Source organism: Salvelinus namaycush, chromosome 4, assembly GCF_016432855.1.
Source record: "Salvelinus namaycush isolate Seneca chromosome 4, SaNama_1.0, whole genome shotgun sequence".
Taxonomy (NCBI): Eukaryota; Metazoa; Chordata; class Actinopteri; order Salmoniformes; family Salmonidae; genus Salvelinus; species Salvelinus namaycush.
In genome coordinates, this window is record NC_052310.1 from 52,273,813 (window position 1) to 52,296,753 (window position 22,941).

Consider the following 22,941-nt stretch of genomic DNA (forward strand, 5'->3'; position numbering starts at 1 on the left):
CATCACCACAAACAACTTCAATGATGGCAGTCTCAGACTAAAGTATGCAGCAAACGACAGAGCAGTAGAAGAATTTAGTGTGAGTTTTTAGTCTATAAAGACATGAGGAATCCCCAAAAATTGTCAAAAGCTACCTACGGACCGCACACACCCCATGCCAATCCCACCCCAGCAACCAATATACTGTATCGGTTCTCTACGTTTGACTATGAAGCTTCAGCTTGGAGTATTGCTTCTACATACTATATAATGTATTACCTGTGAATCTGGTGATGTTTTTTTCCCCTTGTTCAGAGAAATTAGTTATTGAAGTCACTTGCATTATTTACCATAAATAGTGAGAAAGTACCAGGTTTTGACACTAGATATACCGCCACACTCTTTTATACATTTTCCTGCTTTCTCGTGTCACAACATTTCCTTTGCAATTTTTGGTAGAAAACGAATAGATTCGACTCATGATGAAAATACATTGTGTGGTCATCCTAACAATTCAGGTCGTTGTCCAGTCCTCCATGAAAGCAAATCAGTTTGTCCTTCTTTCACGCTTAATCTGTGTCAAGGAAATGGCCCCTTTGCGTGTGGTTTATTCCCTTCAAAAAAGGTCTATATTAGTTACTATTGGACCATTCATGGTGAACAAGCAAACTACAAGGCTACATCAGTTCTAATGGTTCCAATATTATGGTCTCTAATGGTCTTCAATGGTAAAACCAGAGGTGTTGATTTGAGTCACGTGACAGATTGTGACTTGAGACATGACTTGGCTAAAAAGAAAAAACACTTGCCACTTGACTTTGACTTCAGCATCTATGACTCATGACTTATCTTGGACTTGAACTGCATAACCCAAGACTTGATTTGTCATCTTGTGCACTATGTAAGCATTTCTGTCCTTTATATATGAGTGCTGTAGGTTCTGTGTGTTCTGTTCTGTGTCTTAACCAATCAGATTCACGGAAATCACAGGTCTAGCAAAGCGTGTGCCGCTCCACTGATCTCCGGTATTTATTTAGCAAAGGTGATAACACCTCACTCCCGACATACACAAGCAAGAACTCTTCACAGAAATGTTGCAGCTGCCCTACACCTAAACTGTATGCGAAGAAAACAAGTAGATTTCTCAGTCTGATCAACTAGGCTACTGATAACTACTGCAGCTGCATAGGCTACTGCCAATGTGCCCTGTAACGTCTTGCCCTCTGGCCAGGGTAAACAAAATGTTAATGTTATGTAGCCAATTTATAGCCCATTTATTTGTGTTAGGAGAAAATGTGATCAAATTTGGTTTAGGCTATTTTCAATCTAGGGCTGGCTGGCTAGGCTGACCTTAATAATCCAAAATTATTAACTGAAAGTAATCAAACACAATACTGATTATATAAACACTGAGTTACTTTTGAATTGCAGTTGCATAGGCCTATGTGATGCAAACCTGCATACAGAAAGCTCAGCCCTGTGAGTTCTATTGTCCAATTGCAGTGGTTGTGTCTGTGTAAAGGAAAGTGTCGTTTTAAAATATAATTCATATTAACAAGTACAAGGCTGCTGCAGTTTGACAGGGTTTTCATCCCCCCTTGGGCCAGGAGTTTTTCCAGAATTTCTTTAAAACCATGTGACCTGTTTAGAACATATCTGTATACCTAGGCAGCAAGTAGTCTAGTAGTTAAGAGCTTTGGGCCATTAACTGAAAGGTCAATGGTTGAATCACCGAGCTGACTAGGTGAAAAAATCTGCAGATGTGCCCTTGAGCAAGGCACTTAACCTGAATTGCTCTGGATAAGAGCATCTGCTAAATGACTCAAATGTCAAATCTGGTCCCACTCCCATCATTGCCCTTATAAATACATTTTTACAACTACTAATTAATCACTGTCAGACCATATAGGGTCCTGATTTATACTTGGTTAGGTTTTCAGATTAGGAAAGGCTCCGGACACCAGGGAAAACAAATTTGCCCCACCACTCTGGGACCTGTGGTGCCACCTCTCCATCAGGGCTTCATCGGTCCTAAAAATTGTTGCATTACTTTTTCAAAGACTATGTTGGGGGGGGGGGTATTTTACAATTGATATTGAGTTGTGCTGTATTTAATGGTAAATGTCACTAACCACAATGCATATAGAGCAGTTTCCTGAAACCTTTATTTAAAAAAATAAGACTGCCATGCAATTATTTTATCAGAATCCCTAGTGATAGTCCCTAGCCCTTTTAGAAAACGGCCACTTGTTGGACTATTCAAGGAGAGTTGGGTTGAAGCATTAGGTTGCTAAGAGAAGGACGAACTGAATTGCTTTCATGGATGACCACACTATTTATTTTCCTATAGAGCCAAATCTAATGAGGCAAATCTATCTATTTAATAAACACAAGAGACCAGCAGAATGGATAAAACAGGTGTGAAAGTAGCAAGAACAGCATCTAGTGGTCAAAACCTGGTACTTTCACAGTATTTTATGGTAAATAATGCAAGCGACAACAATTGCATATTTTTCTGAACGGGGGGGGGGGGGGGGACCATCACCAGAATCACAGGCAATACATTTCATAGTATGGGGAAAAGCAATTCTCCAAGCCACAGCTTCATACTACTTGTCAAACACTGATAATGTATATTGGTTGTTGGGGTGGGATTGGCATGGGGTGTGGCAGGTCCGTGGTTGGCTTTTGACCATTATTGGGGGGATTCCTCATGTCTTACTCATTGGTAGGAAGAAGTTTGGTCCAAATCGGATGTTGGTTACTATATTTATTGAATATTATCTGAATCCTATAAATTAAAATGGCCAATAAATTAAAATGGCCAATTAGCTTAATTTCTCAGAGATCAAATTATATTTCAACAAAAGAATGTTTCACGAATGTTAATTGTATCTGTTAGTAACTACAGAAACATTTTCAGAACAATCTCAGATGGTGGGTGTTGAAATCCTCTTTCTTTTTTTTTTTTTTAGGTGGACAACCCTTCATCTGTTCTGCTTTCCGCCCTGTGCTCCTCTACAGATTCTCTTTAGTTTCAATGAATGAAATTAATTCAAATTAATCAAATCAATTGTGCTAAACACAGCATTGATCGTGAAATATCTTAGATGCTTTTCTTTCAAGGCCATGTGATGCCTGAGACGGCTGTGACTCACCCATAAATACTGGGACAGGCCAAATTGTTCTATATACACGACATGAGCAAAAGGTATGTGGACATCTCATTCCACAATCATGGGCATTAATATGAAGTTGGTCTCCCTTTGATGTTATAACAGCCTCCACTCTTCTGGGAAGGCTTTCCACTAGATGTTGGAACATTGCTACGGGGACTTGCTTCCATTCAGCCACGAGCATTAGTGAGATCGGGGACTAATGTTGGGCGATTAGGCCTGGCTCACAGTTGGCGTTCCAATTCATCCCAAAGGTGTTCGATGGGGTTGCGGTCAGGGCTCTGTGCAGGCCAGTCAAGTTCTTCCACACCGATCTCGACAAACTATTTATGTATGGAACTCGCTTTGTGCACGGGGGCATTGTCATGCTGAAACAGGAAAGGGCCTTCCCCAAACTGATGCCACAAAGTTGGAACACAGAATCGTCTAGAATGTCATTGTATGCTGTAGCGTTAAGATTTCCCTTCACTGGAACTAAGGGGCCTAGCCGAACATTGAAAAACAGCCCCAGACCATTATTCCTCGTCCACCAAACTTTACAGTTGACACGATGCATTGGGGCAGGTAGCGTTCTCCTGGCATCCGTCAAACCCACATTCGTCCGTTGAACTGCCAGATGGTGAGGCGTGATTCATCACTCCAGAGAACGCGCTTCCACTGCTCCAATGGCAGCGAGTTTTATACTACTCCAGTCGACGCTTGGTGGCTACTTCTGGAAACCCATTTCATGAAGCTCCTTGAAGAACAGTTTGTGTGCTGAAGTTGCTTCCAGAGGCAGTTTGGAACTCAGTAGTGGGTGTGGCAACCAAGGACAGACGATTTTAAAGGGCTTCAGCACTCAGTGGTCCCGCTCGGTGAGACTGCATGGCCTACCATTTCGCGGCTGAGCCGTTGTTGCTCCTAGACATTCCCACTTCACAATAACAGCACTTACATTGGACCAGGGCAGCTCTAGCAGGGTAGAAATACGATGAACTGACTTGTTGGAAAGGTGGCATCCTATGACGGTGACATGTTGAAAGTCACTGAGCTCTTCAGTAAGGCCATTCTACTGCCAATGTTTGTCAATGGAGGTTGCATAACTGTGTGCTCGATTTAATACACCTGCCCTCAAAGGGTGGGGCTGAAAAAGCCGAATCCACTAATTTGAAGGGGTGTCCACATACTTTTGTATATATAGTGTATGTTTCTCACATATACCCTTGATGATGTTGATATTTTCTATCACAAACTGTAGACCATAATCTGTTGACCAGACGGATGTTCCAGAAAAACCGATTATTGAGTTCGCTCAAATTCTGATTTGACAGATCTGGCTAACTCAGAATTTACAGTTCCAGAAAGAGAGCTTGACGTTTAGCCTGATCAGACACCATGGCAATGAATGCTCTGAAGCTATCTTGTTACCTCCTAGGTTAACTTGATTTTAGCCTGTCCTGGTGGATAAAGACAGGGATTCTCCGCCAATCAAATCCTTGTCCAACACCATGACTGGTCCCTTTACGGAAAATCCAATTGACATAGGAGCCTGCATTGTTTGCTGTGCATTACAAATGGAACGAATTACTGGACCTCGAATAGATCCTTTAGATCATTCTGAAGATCTTATTTTGCAATGGTAACCAATTTTTTTTAAATAATCAATCATGTATCTGGTCAACTTAACCTGTAGCAATGTAACCCAACACAGTTTCCCATTGACCGCTATACAAATGCTGTGTATTGCCTTGCGATTTTTTGCAACTGGAAGAAATCCCAGACTCACTTATCTGGTTAAGAGAAGCCGGATATGTTCAGGGAATCCTGAATTTGTTAAACCATCTTTCCGGAAAACCCCCAAGGATGTTTCTGAATCAAATCAAATGTATTTATATAGCCCTTCTTACATCAGCTGATATCTCAAAGTGCTGTACAGAAACTCAGCCTAAAACCCCAAACAGCAAGCAATGCAGGTGTAGAAGAAAACTTTGCGCTATAGTAGAATACAGTAAGCCTCAGGCTGGTGGTGGTGTAGACACTCACCCTGCGGTCTTCATCTGGCACCAGAGCAGCAGAGCATCTTTAGCCGACTTCTTCTCTTTGTTATCCTCCGTCTCCACTCTGATGTCCTGGATCTGTCAAGCACATATCAAAGAATACGGTCACAACGCCAGCCATCAGCAGGACCCAAAGACTGATCCTACCACTATTCCCACACACACACACACACACACACACAGGAATGCACCCACCTGCATTGAGTAACACAGACATAAACACCACTTAGCACTTTATTGATATACAAATGTAACCCTCTGGTTACTTTTTTATTTTTTAACAGGGACTGTATTATTTAATGGGTGCTGACATTGTTGCATGTTGGTCATATTTGGGAGACTGACCGGTTGCTAGGCAACAGTGTGAAAAGTGCGAGAGAAGACTCATGAAAACTACAAGCTATCAACATTTGCTAACTAGTTGTTTCAAGCAGTTTATAGTTGTGTAACTCACTCATCAGTGCAAATGAATGTAGTATACAGTTGAAGTCGGAAGTTTACATACACCTTAGCCAAATACATTTAAACTCAGTTTTTCACAATTCCTGACATTTAATCCTTGTAAAAATTCCGTGTCTTAGGTCAGTTAGGATCAACACTTTATTTTAAGAATGTGAAATGGCAATAATAGTAGAGAGAAATATTTATTTCAGCTTTTATTTCTTTCATCACATTCCCAGTGGGTCAGAAGTTTACATACACTCAATTAGTATTTGGTAGCATTGCCTTTAAAATGGTTTAACTTGTGTCTAACGTTTCGGGTAGCCTTCCACAAGCTTCCCACAATAAGTTGGGTGAATTTTGGCCCATTCCTTCTGACAGAGCTGGTGTAACTGAGTCAGGTTTGTAGGCCTCCTTGCTCGCACACACTTTTTCAGTTCTGCCCACAAATATTCTATAGGGTTGAGGTCAGAGCTTTGTGATGGCCACTCCAATACATTGACTTTGTTGTCCTTAAGCCATTTTGCCACAACTTTGGAAGTATGCTTGGGGTCATTGTCCATTTGGAAGACCCATTTGCGACCAAGCTTTAACTTCCTGACTGAAGTCTTGAGATGTTGCTTCAATATATCCACAGAATTTTCCTTCCTCATTGAGCCATCTATTTTGTGAAGTGCACCAGTCCCTCCTACAGCAAAGCACCCCCACAACATGATGCTGCCACCCCTGTGCTTCACGGTTGGGATGGTGTTCTTCTGCTTGCAAACCTCACCCCTTTTCCTCCAAACATAAGGATGTCATTATGGCCAAACAGTTCTATTTTTGTTTCATCAGACCAGAGGACATTTCTCCTAAAAGTACGATCTTTGTCCCCATGTGCAGTTGCAAACTGTAGTCTGGCATTTTTAAGGCGGTTTTGGAGCAGTGGCTTCTTCCTTGCTGAGCGGCCTTTCAGGTTATGTCGACATAGGACTCGTTTTACTGTGGATATAGATACTTTTGTACCGGTTTCCTCCAGCATCTTCACAAGGTCCTTTGCTATTGTTCTGGGATTGATTTGCACTTTTCGCACAAAAGTACCTTCATCTCTAGGAGACAGAAGGTGTCTCCTTCCTGAGCGGTATGACGGCTGTGTGGTCCCATGGTGTTTATACTTGCGTACTATTGTTTGTACAGTTGAACGTGGTACCTTCAGGCATTTGGAAATTGCTCACATGGATGAACCAGACTTGTGGAGGTCTACAATTTCTTTTCTGACGTCTTGGCTGATTTCTATTGATTTTCCCATGATGTCAAGCAAAGAGGCACTGAGTTTAAAGGTATGCCTTCAAATACATCCACAGGTACACCTCCAATTGACTCAAATTATGTCAATTAGCCTGTCAGAAGCTTCTAAAGCCATGACATAATTTTCTGGAATTTTCCAAGCTGTTTAAAGGCATAGTCAACTTAGCGTATGTAAACTTGTGACCCACTGGAATTGTGATACAGTGAATTATAAGTGAAATAACCTGTCTGTAAACAATTGTTGGAAACATTACTTGTGTCACGCACAAAGTAGATGTCCTAGCCGACTTGCCAAAACTATAGTTTGTTCACAAGAAATTTGTGGAGTGGTTGAAAAACGAGTTAATGACCCTACCTAAGTGTATGTAAACTTCAACTGTATATAATGAACATATAGTTGAGCATCCCCGATCACAGTGAGGATAGTGAGGGATTTATGGCTTGTACTTGTGGAAAGCCTCTCGCTAAATAGTAGAAAGCAGATTATTCAGTTGACGTTCCTATCGGTCCTAGACTACGGCTACATCATCTATATGAACAGCTGCCACTTCATTAAAGCCGTCAGATGCAGTTTATCATAGCGCACTGCGCTTTATTACGGGTGACCATTTTTGTACTCGTCACTGCATTCTCTACTAGAAAGTTGTTTGGCCCTCTTTGATGTCACGCAGGTTGATACATTGCTATGTTTTCATTTAAAAAGCTATTTTACAAAAAGTCCCACTGTACCTAACATCATTACTAAACTTTAGACATACGAGTTCCCACACCCGGTCTCAGGGATGGCTAACTCTGTAAATTCCTTTGGTCTCTACTGAGTTAACTAAAAGCTGATTTACCCTTCTTGCACCTTATTTGTGGAACAATCTTAAAACCTATCTAACATTTGATATTCTGGTGCCTCTATTGTAATTCAGAAAGCTGATTGAGGACCTTATTACTGATGAATGTGTTTGTTTTTGATGACTGTGTTTCTCTTTCTGCTTGCATTTTGATGTGTATTTTCTGTAATTTGTCATTCAGGGCTCATCTGTAAGAGACGTTGGTCTCAGTAAGACAAAATAAGGTTTTTATGGCTGCAGGGGCAGTATTGAGTAGCTTGGATGAAAGGTGCACAGAGGTGCCCATATTAAACGGCCTGCTCCTTAGTCCCAGTTGCTAATATATGCATATTATTATTAGTATTGGATTGAAAACACTCTGAAGTTTCTAAAACTGTTTGAATTATGTCTGTGAGTATAACAGAACTCATATGGCAGGCAAAAACCTGAGAAGTTCCACTTCCTGTTTGAACTGTTTCTGAGGTGTCAGATTTTCAACCAAGCTCTCAATTGAAATTACAGTGAGATATAGATGAGTTTTCACTTCCTACGGCTTCCACTAGATGTCAACAGTCAACAGAACTTTGTCTGATGACTCTAATGTGAAGGGGGGCCGAAGGAGACAGGAATGAGTAATCACTTCCACGAGCTGATCACGCATTCACCATGCGCCTTCACATGAGTAGGACGTCCGTTCCATCGCTCTTCTGAAGTCAATCTAATTCTCCGGTTGGAACGTTATTCAAGATGTATGTTAACAACATTCTAAAGATTGATTCAGTACATCGTTTGACATGTTTCTACCGACTGTTACGGAACTTTTGGACATTTCGTCACGTTATAGTGGAGGCGCTTTCTGACTTTGGAATTGTTTACCGAAGGCGCGAACCAAAGCTAATTGGACATAAATAACGGACATTATCGAACAAATCAAGCATTTATTGTGGACTTGGGATTCCTAGGACTGCATTCTGATGAAGTTCATCAAAGGTAAGGAAACATTTATCATGTATTTTCTGGTTTCTGTTGAGTCCAACATGGCGGCTAATTTGGCTATTGTTCTGAGGTCCGTCTCAGATTATTGCATGATTTGCTATTTCCGTAAAGTTTTTTTAAAATCTGACACATCGGTTGTATTAAGGAGAGGTATATCTATAATTCCATGTGTATAACTTGTATTATCATCTACATTTATGATGAGTATTTCTGTTGAAACGATGTGGCTATGCACTATCACTGGATGTTTTTGGAACTAGTGAATGTAACGCGCCAATGTAAACTCAGATTTTTTTATATAAATATGAACTTTATCAAACAAAACATGCATGTATTGTGTAACATGAAGTCCTATGAGTGTCATCTGATGAAGATAATCAAAGGTTAGTGATTCATTTTATCTCTATTTCTGCTTTTTCTGACTGCTATCTTTCGCTGGAAAAATGGCTGTGCTTATTGTGGTTTGATGGTGACCTAACATAATCGTTTGTAGTGCTTTCGCTGAAAAGCATATTTGAAATCTGACACTTTGGTGGGATTAACAACAAGAATACCTTTAAAATGATATAAGACACATTTACATTTACGTCATTTAGCAGACGCTCTTATCCAGAGCGACTTACAAATTGGAAAGTTCATACATATTCATCCTGGTCCCCCCGTGGGGAATGAACCCACAACCCTGGCGTTGCAAGCGCCATGCTCTACCAACTGAGCCACACGGGACCACACATGTATGTTTGAGGAATTTTAATTATGAGATTTCTGTTTTTTGAATTTGGCGCCCTGCACTTTATCTGGCTGCTGTCATATCGATCCCGGTAGCGGGATGCAGCCAAAAGAAGTCAAATAAAATAAATCCAAAATATAAACTTTCTCTGACTGAGAGGATCAACTGTAATCAACAGGCTGCTCTTTCTGCCTCTCGACCGTATGCTAAAATGCTGACCACACCGCTCGCGTGTTTTTAGACATTTTCATATTGAAAATGAAATACCTCATTTACATAAGTATTCACACCACTGATATGTTAGAATCACATGTTGCAGCAAATACAGCTGTGAGTCTTTTTTAAGTAAGTCTCTAAGATCTTTGCACACCTGGATTGTGCATCATTTACACATTATTACAAAAATTATTCAAGTACTGTCATTGCTAGACAGTGATTTTCATGTCTTGCCATAGATCTTCAAGACGATTTAAGTCAAAACTGTAACTAGGCCACTCAGGAACATTCAATGTTGTCTAAGCAACTCCAGTGTATATTTGGCCTTGTGTTTTAGGTTATTGTCCTGCTGAAAGGTGAATTTGTTTGAAAGCAGACGGAACCAGGTTTTCCTCTAGAATTTTGCCTGTGCTTAGCTCTATTCCGTTTATTTTTCCCCCCCAAAAAACTCTAGCATGCCCATAACATGATGCAGCAACCACCATGCTTGAAAATATGAAGAGTAATAATTCCATGATGTGTTGTGCTGGATTTGCCCCAAACATAATGCTTTGTATTCAGAACATAAAGTTAATTTATTTTGCAGTTTTACTTTCGTGCCTTATTGCAAACAGGATGCATGTTTTGGAATATTTTTATTCTGTACAGGCTTCCTTCTTTTCACTATGTCATTTAGGTTAGTACTGTGGAGTAATTACAATGTTGTTGATCCATCTTCAGCTTTCTCCTATCATAGCCATTAAACTCTAAACTGTTTTAAAAAGACACCATTGTCACCATCCTTCCTCTTCGCCAACTGAGTTAGGAAGGACGTCTGTATCTTTGTAGTGACTGGGTGTATTGATACACCATCCAAAGTCTAATGAATAACTTCACCATGCTCAAAGGGATATTCAATGTCTGCTTTTGTTTTACCCATCTACCAATAGGTGCCCTTCTTTGTGAGGCATTGGAAAACCTCCCTGGTCTTTGTGGTCAAATCTGTTTTTGAAATTCACTGCTTGACTGAGGGACCTTACACATAATTGTATGTCTGTGGTACAGAGATGAGGTAGTCATTCAAAAATCCTGTTAAACACTATTATTGCACACAACTTGTTTAGGCGTGCCATAACAAAGGGGTTGAATAATTATTGACTCAAGACATTTAAGATATTAATTTTTTATTAATTTGTAAAGAAATCTAAAAACATAATTCCACTTTGACATTATGGGGTATTGTGTGTTGGCCAGTGTCACAAAATCTAAATGTAATACATTTTAAATTCAGGCTGTAGCACAACAAAATGTGGAAAAAGTCAAGGGGTGTGGATACTTTCTGAAGGCACTGTATTATATTTCCTACTGGGTAAACTATATATTCTTCAGGGTTTATTACCTACTAGGTGGAAGCACTGGACAATTTTATTTATGGTTAGGCCCACCAAGTCCACACACTGATTTTCACATGCTGCCTGCTTACAGACCACATCATTTTCTATTGCCACACACCTAGATGCTACTGTAGGTTCAAACTGACATGAACTCCCTCAGAAGAGAGGGCTACAAATGGAGGCACTGCTGAGATGGTTAACAGGAGATCCTGAGATAATGGATGAGCAATGATTAAACAACAGGACTGTACATGAAGGCAGTGCAGTGAACAGTGAATATAAAACATTGAAAAGACCCCTATCATAAGGCCAGCTATTAGAGGCAATATCAAGCCATTTGGGAACCCTCTCATTTTAACAGCGAGTTCCAATAGCTCAGAGGGAAAGAGAATGGAGATGAATATGGAAAAGCTGACACAGTGGAGCCAGTGGGAGGACACTGATCCTATCAGGGCATTAATGGTTGTGGGAGTGGAGAAGGAGCATCAGATATTGAAGGGGCTTTAGATGCCTTCGAGTTGTTTGGGTTGCTTATAGTGAAACACTGTATGCAACATCCTCAAACCAAGTGGGCCAGTGTTTTAGTTAAGACGTTTATGGATCTCACTGCATAGTGTGTGCAAACTCTGGTTGAAGAAAAGGGCATCAACTGGCAGTTGATCTGTCTAGGAAATGTAGCTCCTCCCTCTCCTGAGCAAATACCCAACACCAAATTCCCCCCATGTCAGCACCCCGTAGTAAAAACAAACTACAGGCCTTCATGATGAGAGAGTGGATCTCAGATAGCAAGCTGAAGAACCTTGTAAAACCCCAAGCAACAGCCTCAAGACCTGAATACATCATTGAAGCCATGGGGAAGGTTCTGAAGGAAGCTATGACATCTCACTACGAGACCAGTCCGTACAGAAGACTGCAGACATTCAATGGCACAGTGTATATGCCCCTTGGGGAAGAGGACATAGACTCCTGGATGGAACAAGTAAACCAGATGTTGCCTGAGTGGCAATACTCCAACCAGGAGAAGAGAAAGAGACTCATCAAGAGTTTCAAGGCCCCTGCCCTGAGTGTGGCTACAGTGCTAAGAGCTAACCACAAAGATGCATTGGTAGAGGACTAATTGAACATACTGGAGCACACATACGGCACAGCAGACTGAGGGGAGGACCTCTATTACAAGTTTGAGGGCCTGCGACAGAAACCTGGAGAGAAGATCTCTGGTTTCCTCCTTTGACTAGAGAAGTCGTCACAGAAGGTCAGAGTGAAAAGAGGCATTGGTGAGTCCAGGGTCGACGTCGCACAAGTTAACCAGATCATCAAGGGAGTGATGTACAGCATTGATATCCTGGTGCATCTTCAACAGAGAGAGAAGAGAGGCCGCCACACATTTCCAGGTCGACTGCAAATGCTGAGGGAAGAAGAGAAGCACTCTCATAGAATCCCAGTATCCCAAGTCCAACCTCAGAAAGAGCCAACATCAAATGCTGGGGCTGAAATCAAAGCTCTCTGCAGACAGGTGGAAGAACTGAAGTCTGCCATAGCAGTAATGAAGGTGACCCTGGCTGAAGGCAACATCGAGGTTTACATGAAGTTCAACTCTGCTGAGAGGCCCTGCACTGTGCTAGTGGAACCAGCTGAGAGGAGTGAGCTGCCAGCTTCTGTCCTGATAACCAGCAGTGTGGTTACTGTTCCTGCTGAAGATGGCAGCAGCATAACTCTAAAGGTGAAGAATGAAAGCACTCAGGCAGTCACACTACAACCCGATCTCAAGATGGCCGAATTGCATCCAGTAGCTCACATAACCCACACAAAAGTTACCAGTAAAGAAGAAACCCTCAACCCTGACCTCCTTGACTTCGGCAACTCTCTGGTTGCCCCACAATGGAAAGAACGGTTGCAAATGAGACTGAAGGAATGGGCCAAAGTGTTTTCTTTAAACGAATAATAGGAGGTGGGCTGTGCAAGTGGAGTGGAACACATGCTCAGACTCACCAATGAACGACCATTGAGCGAGAGGTTCAGAAGTATGGCGCCCACAGATGTAGAAGATGTTCGGAAACACTTGAGAGAGCTGACGGACTGTCGGTCAGGGATCAAGTAGCTCTCCGTCCTCGACCATCACAGTGGCTATTACCAGATCCCCATGCGCCACAGTGGCTATTACCAGATCCCCATGCGCCACGGTGGCTATTACCAGATCCCCATGCGCCACGGTGGCTATTACCAGATCCCCATGCGCAAGGCCGACAAGGAGAAGACAGTGTTTATCTGCCCTCTTGGTTTCTACCAATTAGAGAGGATGCCTCAAGGAGTCACTGGAGCCCCAGCTACTTTCCAACTATTAATGGAGAAGGCTGTCGGGCTACATGAACCTCCTTGTGTGCTGGTCTACCTGGACAACCTCTTCGTGTTTGGGAAAACCTTGGAGGAACATAAGGAAAGGCTGATGAAGGTCCTGGACCAGAAAAACTCAAGGCCCTCCAGTCATTTCTGGGTTCTGCGGATACTACCGGAGGTTCGTGAAAGGATACGCTGTCCAGAAGTTATGCCCCCAAGACAAAAAATGGCAAGCCCATCACTCCCCCTGGAGTTACCTACCTAAAGGAGAAGGAGCTGTTTAGAGAAGTATGGATAGCAGAGTGTGAGAGAGCCTTCCAGAACATCATTGAATGCCTCACCAGCTCACCTGTGCTCGCATTTGCTGACCCTGAGAAGCCCTACGTCTTGCACAATCGACACCAGTCTGAGTGGACTGGATGGAGTGTTGTACCATGAGTACCCTGAGGGATGGAGACCAGTGGATTATGCAAGCCGGTGCTTGTCCAGGAGAGAGAATAACTATTCAGCGCACAAGCTTGAGTTCCTGGGGTTAAAGTGGGCCATGTCGGACAAGTTTCATGATTATCTGTACGGAGCAAAGCTCTTGGTGCGCACAGACAATAACCACCTCACCTACGTGCAAACCACTGCCAAGCTGAATGCCACAGGCCAGAGGTAGATGGCCACTCTCACCATCTACGAGTTCAAGTTGCAGTACAGGCTAGGGCGAGTGAACATTGATGCCGATGCCCTGTCAGGACGCTCACACATCAGTGCTGAAGAGGATGGAGACTGGGTTGAAATCCCCTCATCAAGGGAGTCAGAGCCATTTGCCGAGTAATGACTGCCAAAGTCTCTTCAGACAGTATCTCTAAGAGGGCAACTGTGAACATAGGAGCCCCGCCCGAGGCTGTCCCTGAAGCTTTCATGAAATTTACTGCTCTGAAGATGGATGGACTATCCTGCCTGAGTCCTGAGGATCTGCGATGCGCACAGCTCTGGGACCCAGTGATATCCACCGTCAGCCAGGCCCTGGGGTTAAGAAAGGAACCCTTCCTAAGCGGAAACACAAACCCAGAAGAAGCCTTTCTCCTGAGGTAATGGAACATGCTGTACAAGGAAAGGATGTTTAAATCCAAGGTCCCCAATTACAAACAGGTGTCAAATAAAAGGAGACAAGGCCGACAGAACAGAAACGTTTGATGACATGTCCTTCTGAGAAACTGGATGAGTTTGGATATGTTTTGGAGGGGTGATGGCTTGGATGGCCATGGCTCGAATAATCAGTCATCTGAGCCAATGGCAGAGCCATAGAGTTAATCCCAGTGACATTTAGCAGACTGCACCCGGTCATACAAGGACAGGACTTACTTCCTGCTCTCAGAGCTCAGTGGAGCAAAACTAAGGTAATTTTAGAGTAGGGAGGATGTTACACAGCTAAGATGGAGCGCATATATTAGTGAAGAAAAGGAGTCTGAACAGATTCAATGTAAAGTCAGTGAGCTAAGAAGAGATAAAGAAACCGCAGTGGGAGAAAATATAAATGTTTTTTGGAAGCTAAAGATAAAAAGCTGTAAGAGACAAATTAAGGAGCACAGACCTCGGAATGAGATGAACGCAAAAAACTCTACAGAAGCGAGCGGGCGGAGCATGCAGAGCGAGGCGGGTGGAAAGGACAGGACAGGCAGAGCAGTGACTGTATGCTAGCAGGATAGTCCATATCTCCAAACATCTTCCATAAGTGGATTAATTGGTCTAATTTATGGTAAAGCCTCAACCAATAGCTACCTCTTCCAATTCAAATGAGCTTGAAAGTTAAATATGACAACATTTTTATTGTTTTGTGTGAGTACAACCCCTGCGATTAAACGGCCAGTGATATCCACCGTCAGCAAGGCCCTGGGGTTAAGAAAGGAGCCATTCCTAAGCAGAAACACAAAGCCAGAAGAAGCCATTCTCCTGGGGTCATGGGACATGCTCACACAGAGATGGAGTGCTGTACAGGAACCCCAAGAACTCCCGTTCAGTTTGACAGAGACAGCTGGTCCTGCCCCAAGAGTACCACCATGCTGTCATGAAGTCACTGCATGATGATATGGGACTGGCCCAGGCAAGATTTTACTGGCCTCGCATGTCTCGCGACATTGAGCAACACTGCATGAACTGTGCAAGGTGTATCCATTGGAAGACCCTACCCCCATGGGCCGCTGAGCTAGTCAACATCACCCATGGAGCTGGTCTGCATCGACTTCCTGATAGTGGAGCATGACAGCAGAAACATCAGCAACATCCTCATCATTACATACCACTTCACCCACTATGCCCAGGCATACCCTACCAAGGACCAGCTTGTAAGCAAAGTGGCCAAAGACTTGTGGGAGAAGTTCTTTGTACACTATAAACTACCAACAAGAGTCCACTACAATCAAGGAAGATACTTCGAGAGCCGACTGATCCACCAAATGCTAACCCTTGTGGGGGTAAAGAAGTCAATAACCTCTCCCTATCGTCCTCAAGGGAACGCAAAGTTGGAACGCTTCAACCCTATGCTGCTGAACATGCTTGGCACTCTGGGTCCAAGCAGAAGTCCACCTGGAGCCAGCATATAGCTAACCTTGTGCACGCTTACAACTGCACGAAGAACGACTCCATTGGTTTCTCACCATACCACCTCATGTTTGTTTGGGAGAGAGTTAAGGCTACCAGTCCACCTGTGTTTCGGAGTGAGCCCTGATGGAAGCCCTTCAAGTGACTAACTGCAGTACACAGTCAAGCTCAAAGACCAGCTACATGAGGCGTACAACCTTGCGTGAAGTGCTGCAGGGTGGAAAAATGCTGCAAAGAAGGCTCATGTGGAGAAGGTGAAGCATTAAGACCTCCAGCCTGGAGTCCTCCTCCAAAACTTTGGCGTGCCCGGAAAGCACAAGATAGCCAACTGATGTAAGACTGAGCCATACCTCATCTCAAAGAAGCTCCCAGGCCTACCCACCTACCAGATAAAGCCGGAAAATGGCCATGGACCAGTGAAAACCCTGCACAGGAACCACCTGCTGCTCATTAGCCAGATAATGGAGCACACTGATCAAGAGGAAACTCTGCCAGCAAGGCCACTCCAAACACTGAGTTACAGGAGGAGGAGAACCGAACAGCCCACAAGGAGCGTTGCTATCCAGTCCCCATCCCCTTGTTGTCGGATGGATCTGAGGCAGAAGAAAGCAATTCAGAGGATGACCTCACCAGGCAGTTTCTAAATCTAGAGGCTACAGTTTTTGCCCCAAAACCTAAAGGAGCCACAGGAGATGAACTGGAGAGTGATCCTGAAAGAGGAAACTGTCCTGCCCTCCAGGTCCACAGTGGACACTCGGGCCATCCCAGAACTGCCAGTAGTTAAGCGGTCTTGTGATGAGTTAGGTACACCTCATAACCCTACTGTAATACACTGAGGTATATGGGTATTTTGCAGCATCTTTGGTATGAAAAGGGTAACAAAGGTGTAAGTAGTGCTGATGTTTTGAGAAGCATCCCTTTTTGGTTTTATTTTTCTTGGATGAAACATGGACTATGTTTACATGTGTATCTGTGTACTTTTACGATGACAAGCTCTGACATACTGACAATTCTGTGTATATATTAACCTATTTCATACGTTTGAGGTCAAAGGTGTAGGGACTTGTTGGGAAGTTTCTTTTGTGAGGGGTGTATGTAACCCCCTGGTTACTGTGTTGTTTTTTAGCACGGACTGTATTATTTACTGTGTGCTGACATTGTTGCATGTGGGACACATTTGTGAGATGGACCGATTGCTAGCCAACAGTGTGATGTGCTTGAGAGAAGACTCACAAAAACTACAAGCAATCAACATTTGCTAACTAGTTGCTTCAAGGAGTTACAGTTGTGTAACTCGCTCAACATTGCAAATAAATGTAGTATATAAAAGTACACCAGTATGTGGACACCCATTCAAATTAGTGGATTCTGCAATTTAGCCACACCCGTTGCTAACAGGTGTATAAAAATCGAGCATACAGCTCTGCAATCTCCATAGCCTAACATTGGCAGTAGAATGGCTTGTACTTAAAAGCTCAGTAACTTTTAATGTGGCACGGTCATAGGATGCCACCTTTCCAACAAGTCAGTTTGTAAAATTTCTGCCCTGCTAGAGCTGCCCTGGTCAACTGTAAGTGCTGTTATTGTGAAGTGGAAATGGCTAGGAGCAACAGCGGCTCAGCCGCGAAGTGGTAGGCCACACAAGCTCAAAGAATGGGATCGTCGAGTGCTGAAGCCTGTAAAAATTGTCTGTCCTCGGTTGCAACACTCACTACCGAGTGAGGGGTGGGGGGCGAGGGAGAGCTTTGCATGCGTTTCTGTGTGTGGAGTAAAGGTGGTCTAGAGTTGTTTTCCCTCTGGTTGTACAGGTAACATGCTGATAGAAATTAGGTAAGAATGATTTCAGTTTTCCTGCCTGTTTTCCTCTGGGTGGGAGTTTTCCTGTTTGCGTGGTATTTGGCCAATATATCACGGCTAAGGGCTGTTCTTACGTATGACGCAACGCGGAGTGCCTGGACATAGCCCTTAGCCGTGGTATATTTTGGCCATATACTGTACTACAAACCCCTGAGGTGCCTTATTGCTATTATAAACTGGCTACCAATGTAATTAGAGCTGTAAAAATAATTTTTGTCATACCCATGGTATACGGTCTGATACCACAGCTGTCAGCCAATCGGCATTCAGGGCTTGAACCACCCAGTTTATAACACCTACTAGGTGAAGGCACTGCACTATTTTATTCAAGGTTAGGCCCGCCCAGTCCACACTCCTTTTCACATGCTGTCTGCTTACAGACCACATAGTTTATTATTGCCACGCACCTAGATACTGGGTCCAAACTGATATGAACTCTGGTCCCTCAGAAGAGAGGGCTACACAAATAAACAACTAAAGCCACCTACTCACACCCACCCACATTCCTTGCCAGCTACTGTACATTTTCACCCTCATCTCTGGATTTAAGTAGACAAAGAAATGTGTATAAAATGAAATCCCTTTACCAACTGTGCACTCTCACATTATACCGTTTTTTACAAATAACCATTCAAATGCTCAAATAAATACTTGTTGAAAAAAGTATTTTAAATACCAGATACCCAAATACACATGTATTTAAGCCCATGTCTGATTAGCACATGAGAGAGCGAAAGCGTGCAAGAAAAGAGAGAGGAGTACTGGGTGGTCAGCTGACCTGGAAGCGGAGGATGATGGTCCAGATGAGGCCAAGGGTGAGGCGGTGGTTGCCGTCGACGATGTCATGGGAGCCCATGTTTTCTAGATGGACCCTCTGCTCCTTGAGGAACTGCAGGGCCTTGTCCACGTTCTCCAGGCAATGGATACGCATGCGCCCCTTAGTGGGCTTGGGCTGCAGAGGGGAAAGAAAGAGTGGGATAGATGGTATTAACACAGACAAATTACATTAGTGTCACTCAAACTCTTCATGTAACTGATATTCTACTGCCAACAATCTAAACGGTTTGGTTTTGTATATTGTAACTTGAGGCAGGACTCCCTGGGCTGATGACCTACTTAGCAGACTTATTTAATCCTTGAGGTAGGCAGATTTAGGATTTTCCTGTGTCTATTACACAACAACAAAATAATGTACATTATATACAGGGACATATCTATGGGAAATCAGTGAATGTTGTGGCTGTTGAGGAGACTAAATTACTTGGTGTTACCTTAGATTGTAAACTGTCATGGTGTAAACATTTAGATTCTATGGTTGTAAAGATGGGGAGAAGTCTGTCCATAGTAAAGAGATGCAGATGCTCTGCTTTTATGACACCACACTCCAAAAAGCAAGGCTCTAGTTTGATCTTATCTTGATTATTATCCAAAGAAAGACCTAGTTAAGCTGCAGCTGGCCCAGAACAGAGCGACACGTCTTACTCTTCATTGTAATCAGAGGGCAAACATGAATACTATGCATGCCAGTCTCTCTTGGCTAAGAGTTGAGGAAAGACTGACGGAATCACTTCTTGTTTTTATAATAAACAATGTGTTGCAAAATCCAAAATTGTTTGGATAGTCAACTTACACAGCACTGACACAAACACTTCCCCCACCAGCCATGCCACCAGGGGTCTTTTCACAGTCCCCAGGGCCAACAAATTAAAGGAAACGTACAGTATTATTCAAAGCCATGAGTGCGTGGAACTCCCTTCCATATCATATAGGGCAAGTGAACAGCAAACCTGGTTTCAAAAAACAAATAAAACAACACTTCACGGCACAAGGCCTCTCCCCCGTGTGACCTACTTGTTGTGTGTATGTACTGATATGTGTGTAACTGATCGATGTACACACGCACACTACATGTAAATGTACGTAAATTGTAAAGTATTTCATCTGTAATGTATTTTTCGTTATGTGTCGGACCCCAGTAAGACTGGCTGTCGTCATTGGCGTCGGTTAATGGGGATCCTAATATATCAAATACCCCATAATGTAAAAGTGGAATTATGTTTTTCAGAATTTGTACAAATTAATGAAAAATGAAAAGCTGAAATGTCTTCAGTCAAGTATTCACCCACTTTGTTATGGCAAGCCTAAATAAGTTCAGGAGTAAAAATGTGCTTTTAAGTCACATAATAAGTTGCATGGACTCTGTGTGCAATAATTGTATTTAACATAATTTTTTAATGACTACCTCATCTCTGTACCCCACATATACAATTATCGTAAAGGTCCCCCAGTCGAGCAGTGAATTTCAAACACAGATTTAACCACAAAGTCCAGGGAGGTTTTCCAATGCGTTGCAAAGGAGGGAACCTATTGATAGATTGTTTTTTCCCGTTTCTTTTTTACCGGACATTGAATATCCTTTTGAGCATGGTGAAGATATTCATTACACTTTGGATGATGTATCAATACACCCAGTCTCAACAAAGATACAGGGCTACTCATTTTTTGCTTTCAAATAGGCACATTTTTCTATTCTCTCCCCTACAACTCTTTCCCGGGTCCTTGGTGTACAAGATAAAGTAGTGCACTATGTTTTCCATCAATATACCCGGTAAAATAATGGTTAATAAACAACTCCAAGGGGGTCCTATAAAATCTGTGATTTTCCCTGCCAAAATTATGTTTTGTATTTTCCCAAACTATGGTCCCGGTTACATCTTTCCTGTTTTATATATTTTTTGTTTTCACTCTCAAAATTAAAATTGTTCATTTTTTGGGGTCTGGAAGAAAACTAAACATTTCATATTTAATTTAATTCACCTTTAATTGTGCATCTGGCCCTTTAATTGCACATCTAGCAAGTGAGGAATGTGCTAACGTGCCGGTCTACAATCTACAATGGTTCTGTACTGTTGCTGCTCATTTCATGGCAAAGTTTGCAAATAATAGATACAAATGATATACGCTAATCTGCCAGGTAAGCCTACTTTGCTGGTAACATTTAATTGAGAAGGTTTTGGGGAAAGTATTTCTGTCAACCCACAAGACAGTTATCACATCAACTTGCTACACATGGGTTGATTGACAAACGCACCCACCACAGACAGACAGATGGGCAATATTGCTGGATATTAATTGGCAGATATTGTGCTAGGTTTGGCTTTTTAAGCCAATAATGGCTAACCAGGGGTGGGATAATGTCAATGTGGCGTTGATTAGATAGTAGCTGAGAGCTTGCGCTGTCTGATACTTGTGAGATGTGTTCATGACAGTTTGCGATGGAACATCTGAAAATTGCTTGTACTTTCATAATTGTTTCGCGAGCTACGAGCTACTGGTAGCTTGCGATCAATCTGTTGGAGACCCCTGCATTAATGAACACCACTCTCCATATTTTCAAGCATAGCGGTGGCTGCATCATGTTATGGGTATACTTGTGATCTTAAAGGACTGGGGAGCTTTTCAGGGTGAGAAAGAAATGGAATGGAGCTAAGCACAGGCAAAATCCCAGAGAAATAAACCTGGTTCAGTCTGCTTTCCACCAGAAACAGGGAGATAAATTCACCTTTCAGCAGGACAAACTAAAACACAAGGCCAAATCTACACTGTAGAGTGTTGCTCACCATGAAGACAGTGAATGTTCCTGAGTGGCTGAGTTACAGTTTTGACTTACAGTAAATCTGCTTGAAAATTGCAAGACTTGAAAATGGTTGTCAAGCGAAGATCAACAACCAATTTGACAGAGCTTTATGTCTTTTGAAAATAATGAATGGGCAAATATTGTACAATCCAGGTGTGCAAAGCTCTTAGATACTTACCCAGAACAACTCACAGCTGTAATCACTGCCAAAGGTGATTCTAACATGTATTGACTCAGGGGTGTGAATACTTATGTAAATGAGATATTTCCATATTTAATTTTCAATAATTGTGCAATGTTTTCTAAAAACACATTTTCACTTTGTCATTATGGGTTATTGTGTGTAGATGGGTGAGAAAAAAGTTTTTTTAATCAATTTCGATGTCAGGCTGTAACACAACAAAATGTATAATAAGTCAAGGGGTATGAATACTTTCTGAAGGCACTGTATGTCCAGAGACAGGTCATCTAAAGCTTTCCCAGGGTTAGAGCCCATTCTCTATGGGTCATGACCTAGGAAGTACCCAGGGCCTGAACTTGTTGGGACAGCTGGAGAATACCAGTCGATATCTCCTCTGCCCAACACAAATAACACCAAACCAGAGAGATACCCATCTGGCACTTTAATGTAGTGTTCTGTGGAGTGAACTCTAACATGGAAATTCTACGCTTCATGAAACAGTTGAGAAATGGCGGCTGGCTTGAATTCAGTCGTCTGACTTGAGATCATTTAGCAGGATGTTGGTCACTTCCCCACTGTTTCGCTCTCAAAGATCTCATTGATAATTTCTGCCTTCCTTTCCTCCATCAAAGAAAATCAACTGACATTTTTCCGTTTTGTTGTAGTTTTTTTGCCTTACTTCCTCGAAACAGCCAAAAGAGAGGGAAGGACAAATTACTCATATTTTGAAGGGACCACAGTAGACTGCATTCACTGGGAGTGAGTTGAAGCCGTGGTCAGATCTTTCTCACAGCGAAGCCCCGTGAGCTCCCTCAATGGAGGATCTTGGCACGTTCCACTGGAAGTCACAAGACAGGGGGTGATGGGGGGGGATTAAAGTGGTAGGGGCTGTAATCGGCCTTAATTGAGTTTTGATTCCAGAGCTGTCTGGACGAGTCCATCAGAGAGCTGCCTTTCAAAAGCCACTGATGGTGAAGGGAGGGGTGAGGAGGGGAGGGGTGCATGAGCTAAATTGAGACATAGTTAATCAAACCCATCAGTGCTAACTTTGCTAAACCTCTCTTTTAGCGGCAATCCTGCCATGATAATTACTTCTCTCCCCTCCTTCAGCACAGCTGCTAAGATGGAAAAGTTCAGTATGAAGTTTGCTCTCTGACGTCACATGCGTAGTACTACTACTACTACTACTACTATAGTCAGTAATTATGTTTTGGTTTTGCCTTAATCTCTTTGACGCCAGTCTGGGCATAAGGTCTCCTAACCTAGCTTGGCCTCTAGCATTCTGTAA

At 42.7% G+C, this 22,941-nt stretch overlaps 1 protein-coding gene across 1 annotated transcript in view; it reads right to left on the reverse strand.

The window, feature by feature from the left end:
- LOC120046604 (spectrin beta chain, non-erythrocytic 1-like) overlaps window positions 1-22,941 on the reverse strand; it is a 78,708-nt gene that overhangs the window by 34,510 nt on the left and 21,257 nt on the right. Inside the window, exons 3-4 of the mRNA XM_038991976.1 lie at window positions 18,614-18,787; window positions 5,178-5,269 (exon numbers count right to left, since the gene is read on the reverse strand). Of these exons, the coding sequence (XP_038847904.1) occupies window positions 5,178-5,269; window positions 18,614-18,787 (266 nt within the window). The remainder of the gene's footprint in view (window positions 1-5,177; window positions 5,270-18,613; window positions 18,788-22,941) is intronic.